Genomic DNA, 20,249 nt, shown 5'->3' with positions numbered 1-20,249 from the left:
AAAATAAAGAAAAACATGTATTTTTCATATTACGCGCGTTGTGCTGCCACTTGCTGCCAGGTTCTCCATGTCAGCGACCTCAGTAGTCATAAAACATCCTGATAGATGTAACCTCCCCACAAAATAAAATAATGTAACTTCCCAACGAAATGAAATAATATGAATAATACTATTTAGCGTAACTACCCAACAGTGAAAATATAATACAATGTGACAAACCTATAACCTTTCAATAATTGACAGTCAATTTAACATGGTAAATTTTGGACGTCAGGAATGCTGCGTCATGGCCCTGATACATCATTCTGAATAAACTGAAAAATCTTACCTTAATTAGATCGCCGGATAACGCGTATATATCTGCTCCTATAAGAAATTTTCCTGGCGCAGCTAAGTGCAATGCTGGCCGATAGATTTGTCTTATAAAAGAGGAAAGAACTGACTTTTCTTTTCAATAATCGGGATTGCCAAGGATTGGAGAAATTAGTGAATTCTTTAAATTGAGATAAATGTCGAAAGTTACTTTTTATGAGAAAGATTATTAATAACAGATTTTTTAAAAACATTTACATGGGACTTGATGTAACAATACTACATATGCTCGAGGCTGCTTTTACCTTATCCTATAACGCTCAGGCTCTGCCATCGCTGCACACGACCGGCCCAGCCAACACGATACACCAGACCAGACTGCTCGCAAGCAACAACTTACTCCTACTGCTACACAGTTCCTACTGCAGTCAATACTGCTCTTTGGTCTCAGATTCTCTTCTAGCTTACATATCGCAGGCAGCGCGTGAGCAATACGTCCAAATTACATCAGCTCGAGTGCGCTAGCAACAAGTTCTCTAATTATGGACCTCTTACAGAGAGCAGAATGGGGCGCTCCGCGGGACTCACGGACTTCGAACGTCGTCAGGTGATTGGGTGTTACTTGTGTCATACGCCTGTACGGGATATTTCCATCCCTAGGTCCACTGTGATAATGAAGTGAAAACATGAAGGGACACATACAGCACAAAAGCGTACAGACCGACCCTGTCTGTTGACTGACAAGGACTGCCGATAGTTGAAGAGAGCCATAATGTGTAATAGGCAGACATTTACACAGAAATTCCAAATTGTATCAGGATCCACCGCAAGTACTACGACAGTTAGGCAGGAGGTAAGAAAACGCGGATTTCATGGTCGAGCGGCTTCTCATAAGTCACACATCACGCGAGTAAATGCCAAACGATTTCTCACTTGGTGTAAGGAGCGTAAACATTAGACGATTGAAGAGTGGAAAAATGTTGTGTGGAGGGACGAATCATGGAGCATAATGTGGCGATCCAATGGCAGGGTGTTCGTATGACGAATGCCCGGTGAACGTAGTCTGCCAGCGTGTGTAGTGCCAACAGTAAAATTCGGAGCCGGTGGTGTTAGGGTGTAGTCGTGTTTTTCATGGACGGGGCTTGCACCCCTTGTTCTTTTGCGTGGCACTATCACAGCACAGGCCTACATTGATGGTTTAAGCACCTTCTTGCTTCTCACTGTTGACGAGCAATTCGGGGATGGCGATTGCATATTCAACACGTTCGAGCACCTGCTCATAATGCACGGCCTGTGGAAGAATGATTACACGACAATAACATACCTGTAATGGACTGGCCTGCACAGAGTCCTGATCTGAATCCTATAGAACACCTTTGGGATGTTTTGGAACGCCGACTTCGTGTCAGGCCTCAACGACCGACGTCGATACCTCTCCTCAGTGCGGAACTCCGTGAAGATTGGGCTGCCATTCCCCATGAAACGTTTCTGTACCTAATTGAACGTATGCCTGCGAGACTGCAAGCTGTTATTAACGCTAAGGGTGGGCCAACACCATATTGATCTCTAGCATTCCCGATGGTGCGAACCACGAACTTGTAAGTCGTTTTCAGTCAGCTGTCCGGATACGTTTGATCATAAAGTGTGTGTGTGTGTGTGTGTGTGTGTGTGTGAGAGAGAGAGAGAGAGAGAGAGAGAGAGAGAGAGAGAGAGAGAGAGATAGATAGATTTAGTGTAAAGTAAGCGTAAATTAGTGAAAATGTCTTATATGTTCGACAGAGGGGCGAATGGAGGTGGGGTGGGTTGGGTTTATAAGTTGTGGTTTGAATTTTGGATGAGAGCGTTAATAAGAAAGAAACTGCGAGGGCTGAGAACACACACAACTGCAGTTCTACACATATCAAAAAATGTTTTGCATCACCCCAGTTCCAAGAACTCCTGAAGATAGACATTGACTGTGGGTATTGTATCACAGATACAGTCGCTTTGAATGCTCAAAGATGTCACTAAACCCAAGCAAAGATGTAAAAAACCGTACATGAATGAGCCCATTAGACGGAGGGGGGGGGGGGGGGGGGCAGACAGCTCGTGTTGTCTGTAGTTCAACCATTCCGCGGTTCGATCGCGTTCACACTGTTACTTTGTGCCAGGAAGGGCTCTCAACAAGGGAAGTGTCCTGGCGTCTCGGAGTGATCCAAAGTGATGACGTTCGGACCTGAAGGAGACACAGAGAGACAGGAGCTGTAGATGACATGCCTCCCTCAGGCCGCCGAAGGGCTACTACTGCAGTGGATGACCAGTACTTGCGAATTATGGCTCGAATGCACCCTGACAGCAACGCAATCATGTTGAATAATGCTCAAACTGTGCGCAATAGGCTGCATGACGCGCACCTTCACTCCCAATGTCTATGGCGAGGTCCATGTTTCCAGCCACACCATGCTGCGCGCTACAGATGGGCCCAACAACATGCCGAATGGACCGCTCAAGATTGCATCACGTTCTCTTCGCCGATGAGTGTCGCATATGCCTTCGATCAGACAATCGTCGGAGTCGTGTTTGGAGGCAAACCTGTCAGGTTGAACGCCTTGGACGCACTATGCAGCAGGTGGAGGTTCCCTGCTGTTTTGGGGTGGCATTATATGGGGCCGGTATACGCCGCTGGTGGCAATGGAAGGCACCATAACGGCTGTGTGATACGTGAATGCCGTTCTCCGACCGATAGTGCAATCGTATCGGCAGCATACTGGCGAGGCAATCGTCTTCATGGACGACAAATCGCGCCCCCATCGTGCACGTCTTGTGAATTACTTCCTTCAGGCTAAGACTATAGTGGCCAGCATGTTATCAGGACATGAACATGCCTGGAATAGATTGAAAATGGCTGTTTACGGACGACGTGACCCACCAACCATTCTGAGGGATCCACGCCGAATCGCCTTTGAGGAGTGTGGACCAACAGTGCCTCATTAACTACCTGTATTCTTTGTGGCATACTATGCACTAGAGTGCATAGCATGAGAGTACCAGGTACCGGTGTGTACCGAAACTTGGACCACCACTTCTGAAGGTCTCGCTATACGGTGGTACAACATGCAATGTGTGGTTTTCATGGGCAATAAAAAGGCCGGAAATGATGTTTATGTTGATCTCTATTCCAATTTTCTGTACAGGTTCCAGAATTCTCGGAACCGAGTTGATGCAAAACGTTTTTCGATGTGTGCATGTACAAACGTGAGGTGAAGTGTAAATAATGCGAATGCAGCGTAGAGCGCAAAAAAGCAAAAGCTGCCAAGGGCGCATGTAGGGTAGACATTAATAAAACCGACAAACTGCTGGGACGGATAACTGACTGGAAATGGAGGAGAAAACGTCCTATGAACATGTTTCCGGAAACGCATAGTTACCACGGTAGATGGCACTGACGAATGGCAGTTACTCTGACCACGTATCGTGTGTTCCTGGTTGAATTGATAGCTGATGGACGCAGCGTACTGTAAGCATCACAGTAGTCCGGCCAAGCAGATGGAAATGGTCGAGAGGCAGAACGGCTGTACCAAAACAAGTGTCCTCTGGGACTACAACCACCTTTATGGGTCCTTTCAGACAGACGAAAATGCAGGAAGGTGGAGGACTGCACGTACACCAGATTTGGATAACCGGATTCTGCAGGATATTGAACCCTAGTACAAGCTCCGGGCAAATGGTACCCCAACATCGTGTAAGCCAAAGTACGAAAATGAGTATCCTGCATGACAACGGCTACTATCCCTGTCACCTGCAAACCGATGGAGGCCACTTGACATCTGCTGTGACGTGGATGCAGTCCAGCTCTGTTCGGTGTTTCGGGGCGATTTGTTTTCGTTGGACGCACACCGTCCATTTCCGGACACAAGTACATTGGACCTTTTCTCCTCTATTACCAGCCAAAAACCCGTTCTTGCAGTTTGTCGATTTTATTAACGTTTACTCTGTATTTGTAACGAAGTTCCTTTCGATATCGACCTCCACTAACAAAGAGGGAAGATGCAGTTGTTTGCAGAATATGTGAACAAGAGCCACAAGCAGCGTAGAGCACTTGCCCGCGACAAGCAAAGGTCCCGAGTTCGAGTCTCGGTCCGGCACAGTTTTAATCTGCCAGGAAGTTTCAGCGTAACTAAGTTGCACGCCAACTTTATAAACAAAATACTGTTTTTTAATCTAAAACAACCAAAAACAAACGAAAATATTCATCAGAGTTTGCAGACTGACCACAGAAGATGCTTTGTAAAAAAAACCGAAACGCGTCTCGTGTAAAATACTCATTAATTATTTGCGGTAAGCTTAAGACGGAGAAACCAATAATAATTGATTTTAACGGCTGTTGCGGAAGGTGGCCATGCAAACAAACATGGTAGTGAAGTTTGTTGCTTGCTGCATTCAAGATGTCTCAATGGCCGGTCAAATCAAGGAACGTGATATCAACCTAGAAGCAGGTACTTACCGCCTTCTTGCTCACATGGACGAACGGATTTAGCTGAGTGCATGCGATCGTTGTTTACGAAACGCAATTCTCTGCCTCGTGATGACTGGGTGTTGTGTGCTGTCCTTACGTTAGTTAGGTTTAAGTAGTTCTATGTTCTAGGGGACTCATGACCATAGATGGCTCAGAGCCATTTAAACCATTTTTGAACGAAACGCCAAGTTGATATTCTGTCTCCAGAAAGGTCGTAAGACAACTTAGAAAACTGCACAGCAGACTGACATTAGCTACATAGTTGTCTGCATCAACTCAATGACAAAAATAAATTCGTCTGCATAATAGCCTGTCGGTTCACAGTACAGCTCTCATTATCAGGTACACAAGAAGAGTATGGTGTCGTTAAATCAGTGCTACGTCTTGAGTTTGATGCACAGCACTGAATCCACCCTGTAATGTGTCGTATTTTCCAATAAGAGTGCACTTTATGAAGGGAAAGACTGATTCCCCTGTAACTCAGAAGGGTTTTAATTATCGATTGCAAGGTGTTTTTGACGAGCTAACATGGCATGCGCACATGTTTGACGAGATGCAAGATCCACGTTCCATCCTTCTCTGTTTGGACGTGACGATGCTAGAATGCGACACTTGGATTCCTCTTAAGTCACTGCTGATGCCGTTGCTACATATAGAATTTGACACAAAACGGAGAATCCATCTAGTAAATAGTACTATCTTTCAAGAAGATTTGTACTTTGTTAAGTTAAAGATCGATTCCGTTGTGCTTACAACGAACACATGGTGGCGTACCTTTCGGAACTCTGAAAGCCTCGAGAATGGAACTGTCTTCTGAGGCTGAACTCAGTAGTATCTGTGAGACATGAAGCTCAGTATCACCGTAGGGAATCTGGATGTAGATACTGTACAGACAGAACTCGAGAGAGCAGGTTGGTGGGCCTGTCTTGCTGAGAACGGTGTAAACGGTGGAAAAACTGGGCTGGGAATGTTCTGTTAACGATTTTGGTCACTTGATTGTACACAAACGCTTTCCATCGGGCTGGATCACATCCTAAATCAGTAGCTGAATAGCTCCGCATAGTCGCATATCTAATATCATAGTTTGAAGCTTGGCAGAAATAGCGTGGAAGTCCTGTACCCACTGTAGCGTAACAAATTGTTCCGAGTCTGTCCATATTGCTGTGAAGTAAGCGAACTTCAGCTGTATGTCTTGTCTTGTACCGGTAAGGAGAGCAGATTTTTTTTTCCTCACGTCAGCGCAGATGTCACTGGCTGTTGGGGCAAGGTGCTTGCTTACAGCGTCGGTACGTCGTAGAAATACGAGCCGTTACGCACACTGCCTATGAACCTAAAGTAGTAGCATTAAATTTTATTTCAGCTTTTTCATATTCCATATACATACGTCTTTCAATTATACAATAATACTGTAAAAATGTCAGTTCACTGTCTTCAGTACTTTCAGAAATATAGAATTTTACCTAAAAACCACAATAACTTTCCTGAGCCATGGTCTGATCTGCATTCATCTATAGTATCAGTTGAAAGTATAACTAAACAGGTTTAGTTCATAGGAGTTATTTTTCTACACGCTTTTTGGCTTTCATTTCAATAACTGCTGACGTCGTAGAAACCACTTTGAACATTTTTATTTAATTATTTACTCTGTTGCGAAGAGAGTAAGAGAATGTATGGAGGACATTCATTAAGTGTGAATGTTTTACTTTATCAAAAGCTATGCAGATGAGTGTATGGGAAAATTATTGTGCAGTCCGGTCTTATGTAACGTCTGTCACTGTGTTTATAAAAGCAGCCATAAGAAAAGTTAGGTATTAAATAACTTAGTAATTTATTTCTCGTGATAATTCAAGCTTGCTTTGAATAAAATTAAATTTGCTTTGGTAAATGGATAATTTTTTTCAAAAATTACTGTATGTAATCCTCTTGTATCTCTTAGGAATTACTGCGACAAAGGGCACTCGAGGTTATGTGATTTTCTGGCTAAATCATCAGCCATCCTGTCATTTGCGGGAACAACTTGACATACGCTCAGACATCTGATTCCGTATATTTCTGGAAACCTACACAAGGCCTTGTGGAATCAATCCTACACAGAATAGCTGCTGTTAAGCAGGGGGTCATTATCTTTTGACTCATCAGTGTGCATGTAAATTTAATTTGGACACTAACAACCTCTATCTCCCACACCTTCCACATTAGCCAAACCCATCTTACCAAAGCTCCCTAATATTCAACGTAGGATAGTACACCACTTCGCAAAACATGTGCGTGTGCACCCACACACATACCCACCCACACACATACCCATCCACCCATGCACATAAAATGTTGCATGTATACATATACCTACTACCACAAACTGATTGTGTTTATAGCATTTGATTCAGATCTGAAATAGTGTGAGTCTTGAGTCTGTTCGAGAGTGGTCTGTAAATTTCTAAAATGCTTTCAGACATTGTACAACGTAAAATTTTAACACTTTCTGTGAATACATAAGGCGAAGTATGACTCCATTACGTAGATGTAGATGGTGAATGTTCAGAAACGGGGTTGTTGTTGTTGTGGTCTTCAGTCCTGAGACTGGTTTGATGCAGCTCTCCATGCTACTCTATCCTGTGCACGCTTCATCTCCCAGTAGCTACTGCAAACTACATCCTTCTGTATCTGTTTGGTGTTTTCATCTCTTGCTCTCCCTCTACGATTTTTACCCTCCACACTGCCCTCCAATACCAAGTCGGTGATCCCTTGATGCCTCAGAACATGTCCTACCAACCGATCCCATCTCGTCAAGTTGTGCAACAAACTTCTCTTCTCCCCAATCCTATTCAATACTTCCTCATTAGTTATGTGATCCACCCATCTAATCTTCAGCATTCTTCTGTAGCACCACATTTCGAAAGCTTCTATTCTCTTCTTGTCCAGACTATTTATCGTCCATGTTTCACTTCCATACATGGCTACACTCCATACAAATGCTTTCAGAAATGACTTGCTGACACTTAAATCTATACTCGATGTTAACAAATTTCTCTTCTTAAGGAACGCTTTCCTTGCCATTACCAGTCTACATTTTATATCCTCTCTACTTCGACCATCCTCAGTTATTTTGCTCCCCAAGTGGCAAAACTCCTTTACTACTTTAAGTGTCTCATTTCCTAATCTAATTCTCTCAGCATCACCCGACTTAATTCGACTACATTCCATTACCCTCGTTTTGCTTTTGTTGATGTTCATCTTATACCCTCCTTTCAAGACACTGTCCATTCCGTTCAACTGCTCTCCCAAGTCCTTTGCTGTCTCTGACATAATTACAATGTCATCGGCGAACCTCAAAGTTTTTGTTTCTTCTCCGTGGGTTTTAATAACTAGTCCGAAATTTTCTTTTGTTTCCTTTATACAGATTGAATAACATCGGGGAGAGGCTATAACCGTGTCTTACTCCCTTCGTAACCACTGCTTCCCTTTCATGTCCTTCGACTCTTATAATTGCCATCTGGTTTCTGTACAAATTGTAAATAGCCTTTCGCTCCCAGTATTTTACCCCTGCAACCTTTAGAAATCGCATACTATGCACGAATGAGGCGAGTCAGTGTAACACAAACCGCGTACATAGTCATATAGCTACAGCTATTGGTAGACTGGCAGATTTACACAAAAAAAATGTTCTCTGCGTACTTCTCATATGACACAGAGTGAAGATATAGCCGAGAAAACTAAGGGAGGGTACGGTAAAAAACAATCTTTTGAAAAGAGAGAAATATGTGAATTCATTTTATACAAGAAGCTAAAGAATAAAATCAGATGTCTAAAGTTAAAAACCCACAAAAATACATTTAAGTTCGTACTGAAAAAAATGGACTAAAATGTTGGAAGTAAACTTTAAGTACTACATTTACAGACTGTAATTATTAAAATATATGTCAACAGTATAACAAAGGCACATGTAATACCTGTGTTAGGTAAAAAGCTCAGCAAATCGGGATATATTCGCAGCAAATAACAAAATGTGATGGGAGCAGAAACAGCTCCATCTACCACAACCACGCTCCAGCGTCCGCGTTTGTAATGTGAGAATGAGTGAGCGTCGAACGCACAGTGGTACTCACGTGAAGAGGAAGATGCCCCGCATGTACACCTGCATGCTGTCCGCCATGTGCACCGTGCACAGACCCACACCAGAGGCACGGCCGTGCACCAGCGACTGCAACACACACACGAACGCCACTTTCAGTCTCCTTACTGCTTTTAATTATTTTTTAAAAATTGTTTTTAATATAGCTATGGCGCCCTAGAGCGGTGTTGTTATTAGCACTGCTGGTTGGGGTGCCGCAGCTCAAATCTCACGACCAGCAGTTATTTGTTACTTAATGTCTGTCATTTCTAGAATGTTCTTGAAATATCTTATGTTGGAATATTACACTACTGGCCATTAAAATTGTTCTCGGTCTAATTGCTCAGTGGACGTCGTTGCCTGAAAAGCCCGCAAATGTCATGGTAGTTACTTTGCATGCTGGCAGCAACTGCGTTCGATTTGCCTCTTGCTCGTTCGACTATTTGTGGCTGAATGGCCCAAGCGTCAGTCATGGGGAACGGAGAAAATCCATTGCTCCTTTTTCCACCCTGTAAAAATATTTGAAAGTGTACCAGACAAAGCCACATCGTTTTAGTTCCTAATCAAAAATCTTACTTTCCTGGTAAAAAAAACTTCTAATTTTCATTTCTGTGACTTTTTACTTTCATGATATTTCTCAATACATTAAGCGATTAAGCGATTTAAAAAATCTGATTTTTTTCCGCATGTGGTATGGTGAAATCTTAGCTTTTTACTACACTGCCGGCCATTAAAACAGCTACACCAAGAAGAAATGCAGATGATAAACGGATATTCATTGGACAAATATTTTATACTAGAACTGAAATGTGATAACATTTTCACGCAGTTTGGGTGCATAGATCCTGAGAAACCACCAGAACAACCACCTCTGGCCCTAATAACGGCCTTGACGCGCCTGGGCATTGAGTGAAACAGAGCTTGGATGGCGTGTACAGGTACAGCTTCAACACCATACCACAGTTAATCAAGAGTAGTGACTGGCCTAGTGTAACGAGCCAGTGGTTCGGCCACCATTGACCAGACGTTTTCAGTTGGTGAGAGATCTGGAGAATGTGCTGGCCAGGGCAGCAGTCGAACATTTTCTGTATCCAGAAAGGCCCGTACAGGACCTGCAACATGAGGTCGTGCATTATCCTGCTGAAATGTAGGGTTTCGCAAGATCGGATGAAGGGTAGAGCCACGTGTCGTAACACATCTGAAATGTAACGTCCACTGTTCAAAGTGCCGTCAATGCCAACAAGAGGTGACCGAGTCGTGTAACCAATGGCGCCCCGTACCATCACGATCTCTACATCTACATCTACATCCAAACCCCGAAAGCCACCTGACGGTGTGTGGCGGAGGGTACCCTGAGTACCACTATCGGTTCTCCCTTCTATTCCAGTCTCGTATTGTACGTCGAAAGTAGGATTCTCGGTATGCTTCTGTGTGGGCTCTAATATCTCTGATTTTATCCACATTGTCTCTTCGCGCGATATACGTAGAAGGGAGCAATATACTCTTTGGTGAAGGTATGTTCTCGGAGCTTTAACAAAAGCCCGTACCGAGCTACTGAGCGTCTCTCCTGCTGAGTCTTCCACTGGAGTTTATCTATCATCTCCGTAACGCTTTCGCGATTACTAAATGATCCTGTAACGAAGCGCGCTGCTTTCCGTTGGATCTTCTCTATCTCTTCTATCAACCCTATCTGGTGCGGATCCCACACTGCTGAACAGTATTCAAGCAGTGGGCGAACAAGCGTACTGTAACCTACTTCCTTTGTTGTCGGATTGCATTTCCTTAGGATTCTTCCAATGAATCTCAGTCTGGCATCTGCTTTACCGACGATCAACTTTATATGATCATTCCATTTTAAATCACTCCTAATGCGTACTCCCAGATAATTTATGGAATTAACTGCTTCCAGTTGCTGACCTGCTATTTTGTAGCTAAATGATAAGGGACCTATCTTTCTATGTATTCGCATCACATTACACTTGTCTACATTGAGATTCAATTGCCATTCCCTCCACCATGCGTCAATTCACTGCAGATCCTCCTGCATTTCAGTACAATTTTCCATTGTTGCAACCTCTCGATACACCACAGCATCATCTGCAAAAAGCCTCAGTGAACTTCCGATGTCATCAACCAGGTCATTTATGTATATTGTGAATAGCAACGGTCCTATGACACTCCCCTGCGGCACACCTGAAATTACTCTTACTTCGGAAGACTTCTCTACATTGAGAATAACATGCTGCGTTCTGTTATCTAGGAACTCCTCAATCCAATCACTCAATTGATCTGATAGTCCGTATGGTCTTACTTTGTTCATTAAACGACTGTGGGGAACTGTGTCAAACGCCTTGCTGAAGTCAAGAAACACGGCATCTACCTGTGAACCCGTGTCTAAGGCCCTCTGAGTCTCGTGGATGAATAGCGCGAGCTGGGTTTCACACGACCGTCTTTTTCGAAACCCATGCTGATTCCTATAGAGTAGATTTCTAGTCTCCAGAAAAGACATTATACTCGAACGTAATACGTGTTTTAAAATTCTACAACTGATCGACGTTAGAGATGTAGGTCTATAGTTCCGCACATCTGTTCGACGTCCCTTCTTGAAAACGGGGATGACCTGTGCCCTTTTCCAATCCTTTGGAACGCTTCGCTCTTCTAGAGACCTACGGTACACCGCGTACTCTGTGCAAAATCGAACTGGTATCCCATCAGGACCAGCGGCCTTTCCTCTTTTGAGCGATTTTAATTGTTTCTCTATCCCTCTGTCGTCTATTTCGATATCTACAATTTTGTTAACTGTGCGACAATCTAGAGAAGGAAGCGCAGTGCAGTCTTCCCCTGTGAAACTGCTTTAGTATTTCGGCCTTTAGTCTGTCATCCTCTGTTTCAGTACCATTTTGGTCACAGAGTGTCTGGACACTTTGTTTTGATCCACCTACCGCTTTGACATAGGACCAAAATTTTTTAGGATTTTCTGCCAAGTCAGTACATAGAACTTTACTTTCGAATTCATTGAAAGCCTCCCGCATAGCCCTCCTCACACTACATTTCGCTTCGCGTAATTTTTGTTTGTGTGCGAGGCTTTGGCTATGTTTATGTTTGCTGTGAAGTTTCCTTTGCTTCCGCAGCAGTTTTCTAACTCGGTTGTTGTATCACGGAGGCTCTTTTCCATCTCTTACGATCTTGCTTTGCACATACTCAACTAACGCATATTGTACGATGGTTTTGAACTTTGTCCACTGATCCACAACACTATCTGTACTTGAGACAAAACTTTTGTGTTGAGCCATCAAGTACTCTGAAATCTGCTTTTTGTCACTTTTGCTAAACAGAAAAATCTTCCTACCTTTTTTTAATATTTCTATTTACGGCTGAAATCATCGATGCAGTAACCGCTTTATGATCGCTGATTCCCTGTTCTGCATTAACATACTCAAATATCACGATGGGTGATACGCCAGTATGGCGATGACGAATACACACATTCAATGTGCGTTCACCACGATGTCGCCAAACACGGATGCGACCATCACGGTGCTGTAAACACAACCTGGATACATCCAAAAAAAATGACGTTTTGGCATTCGTGCACCCAGGTTCGTCATTGAGTACACCATCGCAGGCGCTCCTGTCTGTGATGCAGCGTCAAGGGTAACCGCTGCCATGGTCTCCGAGCTGATAGTCCACGCTGCTGCAAACGTCGTCGAACTGTTCGTGCAGGTGGTTGTTTTCATTGCAAACGTCCCCATCTGTTAACTCAGGGATCGAGACGTGGCTCTACGATCTGTTACAGCCATGCGGATAAGGTTCCCGTCATCTCGACTGCTAGTGATACGAGGCCGTTGGGATCCAGCACCGGCGTTGCGTATTTACCTCCTGAACCCACCGATCCCATATTCTGCCAACAGTCACTGGATCTCGACCAACGAGAGCAGCAATGCCTCGGTGCGATAAACCGCAATCGCGATAGGCTACAATCCGACCTTTATCAAAGTCGGAAACGTGATGGTACGCATTTCTCCTCCTTACACGAAGCATCACAACAACGTTTCACCAGGCAACGCCGGTCAGCTGCTGTTTGTGTATGAGAAATCGGTTGGAAACTTTCCTCATGTCAGCACGTTGTAGGTGTCGCCACCGGCGCCAACCTTGTGTGAATGCTCTGGAAAGGATCTTCTTCGTGTCGGTTAAATTTCGCGTCTGTAGCACGTCACCTTCGTGGTGTATCAATTTTAATGGCCATTAGTGTATTTGTATAGGTAGTAGCATGTTGGGATATTCGATATTTGAATATCTCTCCATCCAGTTCTGTTCTTGCTGCATTTTGGATTGAGTTGTAAGTACTGTACTTCAGAAACGACCTTGCCTTCGGATATGGACATGTTTGTGCTTTTGATGTGGCATTGTTTGATGCAGACACAGGGTGTCTGAAAACATCTACATTATCGTGGCTCCAATTAGGCAACGTAAAAATCTTTGCCTACACGAACAGGAACCTGAATACAAACAGCAAATAGTTCCTAAGATCTATACATTCAGGATAGCGATGGATTCCAAAACAGCAGTAAGTCAGCGGCACATCAGGCATCCATCATTGTTTGCTGCAGACGCTGGTCGGGACACGACGAAATGGCTGAAAGGGTTCGATCGAGTTGCCAAATACAAACGGTATGATGGGATGATATGTTTGGCGCGTGCGTACTTTCACTTGGACGTCACAGTGTAATATTTTTGGCCTGGCAGCCATCATACTCAAGGATAAGAAGCTCTTTTTGGAGCAATTGAGAAGACAGCAGTGGCAATATGACGTAATGTAGTGTGAGGTACCGACGGCAGATGGTTTCTCGGTGGGGGTATCGTGAGAAAGACCGCCCAAATTGTGGTCCTTCTCAGCGCTTGGCTGCTGCGTTCGGAAGTGGCGCGCAAAAATAATAATCTTCTGTTATTAACGTTAGCAAAACCAGATAGCGTAATCACTTGCATTTCGTATTTAAAGCTTCTGTTATTTTATTTATTTATTTACTTTTTATTTATTTAAACGTCGAGCTCCGTAGGACCAAATTGAGGAGCATGTCTCCAAGGTCATGGAACGTGTCAGTACATGAAATTACAACATAAAAGTAATAACAGATACAAATAAAATGTTTATAAATCCGAAAAAAGTCAGTCCATAAGTTTAAGTAAACGCAGTCAACAAAACAAGAAGTATCAGCTTAATTTTTCAGGGAATTCCTCGACAGAATAGAAGGAATGACCCATGAGGAAACTCGTCTGTTTCGATTTGAAAGCGCGTGGATGACTGCTAAGATTTTAGAATTCGAGTGGTAGCTTATTGAAAATGGATGCAGCAGCATACTGCACACATTTCTGCAGAAGAGTTTAGGAAGTGCGATCATCTTGCCAGTATCCTTCACTGACGTTTCATAAGTAGCAATACGCCATCATCAATAATCTTCAATAGGCTTTCAGTGAAGCAAACTGAACCCGGTCCTAGTCTATTAAGATCCTCATTCTTACAATGTTACCAAAATAGAATTCCATTTAAGTATCACACGGGAAAATTTGAACAGTAGTAGTTGTTGTTGTTGTTGTCTTCAGTCCTCAGACTGGTTTGATGCAGCTTTCCACGCTACTCTATCCTGTGCAAGGTTCTTCATCTCGCAGTACTTACTGCAACCTACATCCTTCTGAATGTGCTTAGTGTATTCATCTCTTGGACTCCCTCTACGATTTTTACCCTCCACGCTGCCCTCCAACACTAAATTGGTGATCCTTTGATGCCTCAGAATATGTCCTACCAACCGGTCCCTTCTTCTTGTCAAGTTGTGCCACAAATTTCACTTCTCCCCAATTCTATTCAACACCTCCTCATTAGTTATGTGATCTACCCATCTAATCTTCAGCATTCTTCTGTAGCACCACATTTCGAAAGATTCTATTCTCTTCTTGTCCAAACTATTTTTCGTCCATGTTTCACTTCCATACATGGCTACACTCCATACAAATAAGAAAAATATTTTCTTTGAGCCTCTCTTCTAGATGAGATTACTAAAGATTTTGTTCGGGTTTCGTGTTCAATCAGAGATACTTTTATTTAACTAATCGTAATTAGTCACATCGTAAAAGGACGCACAGCCTTTTATACTCTGCAGATGTCTTCTCTGATGTTCGGAAATAAAATATCCCAAACAAGGACAGAGAAATGTTGAAAAGGGTCGTGGCACTCAAACAAGATGGATTATTCACGATTTTGAGCACGAATTAAGTTCTGAAAATTGGAGAGAATATTTCTAATATGCTACGGAACTATCTGGTGGTCAGACAAGTTCAACATATTTGATTAATTGTACACACATCGTGGCTTGAGGCCCCATCACACAGGCTGGTGTGCTGCCCGGGCCGCTCTCCCAGTTGGTCAGTTGTGACACGTTCGCCTGTGTGTGGGCGATTAGCCCGCATTCGAACCCGGGCTCTGGGCGCAACGGTTCCGCTGGTGAGCTGCTGCCGGCTACAGTTCTGCTTCTGGCTTTTGTTCTCGGTCTAATTGCTCAGTGGACGTCGTTGCCTGAAAAGCCCGCATTTGTCATGGTAGTTACTTTGCACGATGGCAGCAACTGCGTTCGATTTGCCTCTTGCTCGTTCGACTATTTGTGGCTGAATGGCCCAAGCGTCAGTCATGGGGAACGGAGAAAATCCATTGCTCCTTTTTCCACCCTGTAAAAATATTTGAAAGTGTACCAGACAAAGCCACATCGTTTTAGTTCCTAATCAAAAATCTTACTTTCCTGGTAAAAAACTTCTAATTTTCATTTCTGTGACTTTTTACTTTCATGAAATTTCTCAATACATTAAGCGATTAAGCGATTAAAAAAATCTGATTTTTTTTTTCGCATGTGGTATTGTGGAATCTCAGCTTCTTGCTACATTGCCGGCCATTAAAACAGCTACACCAAGAAGAAATGCAGAGGAGAAACGGGTATTCATTGGACAAATATATTAGACTAGAACAGACATGTGATTACATTTTCACGCAATTTGGGTACTTAGATCCTGAGAAATCAGTACCCAGAACAACCACTTCTGGCCATAATAACGGCCTTGATACGCCTGGGCATTGAGTCAAGCATAGCTTGGATGGCGAGTACAGGTACAGCTGCCCATGCAGCTTCAACATGATACCACAGTTCATCAAGAGTAGTGACTGGCGTATTGTGACGAGCCAGTTGCTCTGCCGTCATTGACGAGACGTTTTCAGTTGGTGAGAGATCTGGACAACGTGCTGGCCAGGGCAGCAGTCGAACATTTTCTGTATCCAAAAAGGCCCGTACAGGACCTTCAACATGCGGTCGTGCATTATCCTGATGAAGGTCGTAACACATCTGAAATGTAACGTCCACTGTTCAAAGTGTCGTCAATGCCAACAAGAGGTGGCCGAGGCTTGTAACCAATGGCACTCCACACCATCACGCTGGGTGATACGCCAGTATGGCGATGACGAATACATGCTTCCAATGTGCGTTCACTGCGATGTCGCCAAACACGAATGCGACCAACATGATACTGTAAACAGAACCAGAATTCATCAGAAAAAATGACGTTTTTTCCGTTCGTGCACCCAGGTTCGTCCTTCAGTACAGCATCATAGGCGCTCCTGTCTGTGATGCAGCGTCAAGGGTAACCGCAGCCATGGTCTCCGAGCTGATAGTCCATGATGCTGCAAACGTCGTCGAACTGTTCGTGCAGATGGTTGTTGTCTTGCAAACGTCACCATCTGTTGACTTAGGGATCGAGACGTGGCTACACGATCCGTTACAGCCATGCGGATAAGATGCCTGTCATCTCGACTGCTAGTGACACAAGGCCGTTGGGATCCAGCACGACGTTTCGTATCACCCTCCTGAACCCACCGATTCCATGTTCTGCTAACAGTCATTGGATCTCGACCTACGCGAACAGCAATGTCGCGATACGATAAACCGCAATCGCGATAGGCTACAATCCGACCTTTATCAAAGTCGGAAACGTGATGGTACGCATTTCTCCTCCTTACATGAGGCATCACAACAACGTTTCACCAGACAACGCCGGTCAACTGCTGTTTGTGTATGAGAAATCGGCTGGAAACTTTCCTCATGTCATCACGTTGTAGGTGTCCTCACCTTGTGTGAATCTTCTTCCTGTGGGTTGAATTTCGCGTCTGTAGCACGTCACCTTCGTGGTGTAGCAATTTTAATGGCTAGTAGTGTAAATCATTTACCTTTTCGTAGTTCATAACAGTCGTTGTCTAGAATGTTGTATTGAAAAGTGTGATAGCGTGCAGCTTACGAATTACTACAGTTAAGGCCATACATTAATGTAAGTGAAAAATAGCTAAAAGTACAAAAGAGTTTTTCAAATGATAGTGTTATAAGTCCTTAGTTACAATGACTAGACACGATGATGATCTGATTCTAGACTGAAATCGACCGTCTTTAATTAAATATGCCGTTACAGTTGAGTATGATTATGAAGTCCCATACTCCATGGCAGAGGGTAGGGGAACGATGCGGGAGACCCGTATCGCCGTACTAGGTAAAGTCCATTCGGATCTCCGGGAGGGGACTTCCAATGGGGAGGTTACCATGAGAAAAAGATTGAATAATCAACGAAAGGATAATGTTCTACGAGTCGGGGCGTGGAATGTCAGAAGCTTGAACGTGGTAGGGAAACTAGAAAATCTGAAAAGGGAACTGCAAAGGCTCAATCTAGATATAGTAGGGGTCAGTGAAGTGAAGTGGAAGGAAGACAAGGATTTCTGGTCAGATGAGTATCGGGTAATATCAACAGCAGCAGAAAATGGTATAACAGGTGTAGGATTCGTTATGAATAGGAAGGTAGGGCAGAGGGTGTGTTACTGTGAACAGTTCAGTGACCGGGTTGTTCTAATCAGAATCGACAGCAGACCAACACCGACAACGATAGTTCAGGTATACATGCCGACGTCGCAAGCTGAAGATGAACAGATAGAGAAAGTGTATGAGGATATTGAAAGGGTAATGCAGTATGTAAAGGGGGACGAAAATCTGATAGTCATGGGCGACTGAAATGCAGTTGTAGCGGAAGGAGTAGAAGAAAAGGTTACAGGAGAATATGGGCTTGGGACAAGGAATGAAAGAGGAGAAAGACTAATTGAGTTCTGTAACAAGTTTCAGCTAGTAATAGCGAATACCCTGTTCAATAATCACAATAGGAGGAGGTATACTTGGAAAAGGCCGGCAGATACGGGAAGATTCCAATTACACTCCTGGAAATGGAAAAAAGAAAACATTGACACCGGTGTGTCAGACCCACCATACTTGCTCCGGACACTGCGAGAGGGCTGTACAAGCAATGATCACACGCACGGCACAGCGGACACACCAGGAACCGCGGTGTTGGCCGTCGAATGGCGCTAGCTGCGCAGCATTTGTGCACTGCCGCCATCAGTGTCAGCCAGTTTGCCGTGGCATACGGACCTCCATCGCAGTCTTTAACACTGGTAGCATGCCGCGACAGCGTGGACGTGAACCGTATGTGCAGCTGACGGACTTCGAGCGACGGCGTACAGTGGGCATGCGGGAGGCCGGGTGGACGTACCGCCGAATTGCTCAACACGTGGGGCGTGAGGTCTCCACAGTACATCGATGTTGTCGCCAGTGGTCGGCAGAAGGTGCACGTGCCCATCGACCTGGGACCGGACCGCAGCGACGCACGGATGCACACCAAGACCGTAGGATCCTACGCAGTGCCGTAGGGGACCGCACCGCCACTTCCCAGCAAATTAGGGACACTGTTGCTCCTGGGGTATCGGCGAGGACCATTCGCAACCGTCTCCATGAAGCTGGGCTACGGTCCCGCACACCGTTAGGCCGTCTTCCGCTCACGCCCCAACATCGTGTAGCCCGCCTCCAGTAGTGTCGCGACAGGCGTGAATGGAGGGACGAATGGAGACGTGTCGTCTTCAGCGATGAGAGTCGCTTCTGCCTTGGTGCCAATGATGGTCGTATGCGTGTTTGGCACCGTGCAGGTAAGCGCCACAATAAGGACTGCATACGACCGAGGCACACAGGGCCAACACCCGGCATCATGGTGTGGGGAGCGATCTCCTACGCTGGCCGTACACCTCTGGTGATCGTCGAGGGGACACTGAATAGTGCCCGGTACATCCAAACAGTCATCGAACCCATCGTTCTACCATTCCTAGACCGGCAAGGGAACTTGCTGTTCCAACAGGACAATGCACGTCCGCATGTATCCCGTGCCACCCAACGTGCTCTAGAAGGTGTAAGTCAACTTCCCTGGCCAGCAAGATCTCCGGATCTGTCCCCCATTGAGCATGTTTGGGACTGGATGAAGCGTCGTGTCACGCAGCACGAACGCTGGTCCAACTGAGGCGCCAGGTGGAAATGGCATGGCAAGCCGTTCCACAGGACTACATCCAACATCACTACGATCGTCTCCATGGGAGAATAGCAGCCTGCATTGCTGAGAAAGGTGGATATACACTGTACTAGTGCCGACATTGTGCATGCTCTGTTGCCTGTGTCTATGTGCCTGTGGTTCTGTCAGTGTGATCATGTGATGTATCTGACCCCAGGAATGTGTCAATAAAGTTTCCCCTTCCTGGGACAATGAATTCACGGTGTTCTTATTTCAGTTTCCAAGAGTGTAGATTACATCATGGTCAGACAGAGATTTCGAAATCAGATACTGGATTGTAAGGCGTACCCAGGAGCAGATATAGACTCAGATCACAATATAGTAGTGATGAAGAGTAGGCTGAAGTTCAAGACATTAGTCAGGAAGAGTCAATACGCTTAGAAGTGGGATACGGAAGTTCTAAGGAATGACGAGATACGTTTGAAGTGCTCGAACGCTATAGATACAGCAATAAGGAATAGCGCAGTAGGCAGCACAGTTGAAGAGGAATCGACATCTCTAAAAAGGGCCATCACAGAAGTTGGGAAGGAAAACATAGGTACAAAGAAGGTAGCGGTGAAGAAATCATGGATAACACAAGAAATACTTCAGTTGATTGATGAAAGGAGGAAGTACAAACATGTTCCGGAAAAATCAGGAATACAGAAATACAAGTCGCTGAGGAATGAAATAAATAGGAAGTGCAGGGAAGCTAAGACTAAATGGCTGCAGGAAATATGTGAAGACACCAAAAAAGATATGACTGTCGGGAGGACGGACTCAGCATACAGGAAAGTCAAAACAACCATTGGTGACATTAAAAGCAACGGTGGTAACATTAACAGTGCAACGGGAATTCCACTGTCAAATGCAGAGGAGAGAGCAGATAGG

At 44.5% G+C, this 20,249-nt stretch overlaps 1 protein-coding gene across 1 annotated transcript in view; it reads right to left on the bottom strand.

The window, feature by feature from the left end:
- The window catches only part of LOC126335360 (uncharacterized), a 195,352-nt gene that overhangs the window by 112,217 nt on the left and 62,886 nt on the right, over window positions 1–20,249 (bottom strand). Inside the window, exon 3 of the mRNA XM_049998594.1 lies at window positions 8,914–9,008. Within this exon, the coding sequence (XP_049854551.1) occupies window positions 8,914–9,008 (95 nt within the window). The remainder of the gene's footprint in view (window positions 1–8,913; window positions 9,009–20,249) is intronic.

This window comes from Schistocerca gregaria, chromosome 1 (assembly GCF_023897955.1).
Source record: "Schistocerca gregaria isolate iqSchGreg1 chromosome 1, iqSchGreg1.2, whole genome shotgun sequence".
Lineage (NCBI taxonomy): Eukaryota > Metazoa > Arthropoda > Insecta > Orthoptera > Acrididae > Schistocerca > Schistocerca gregaria.
Note: the sequence above shows the minus strand (reverse complement) of the source record. Positions and strands in the feature narration are given on the sequence as shown.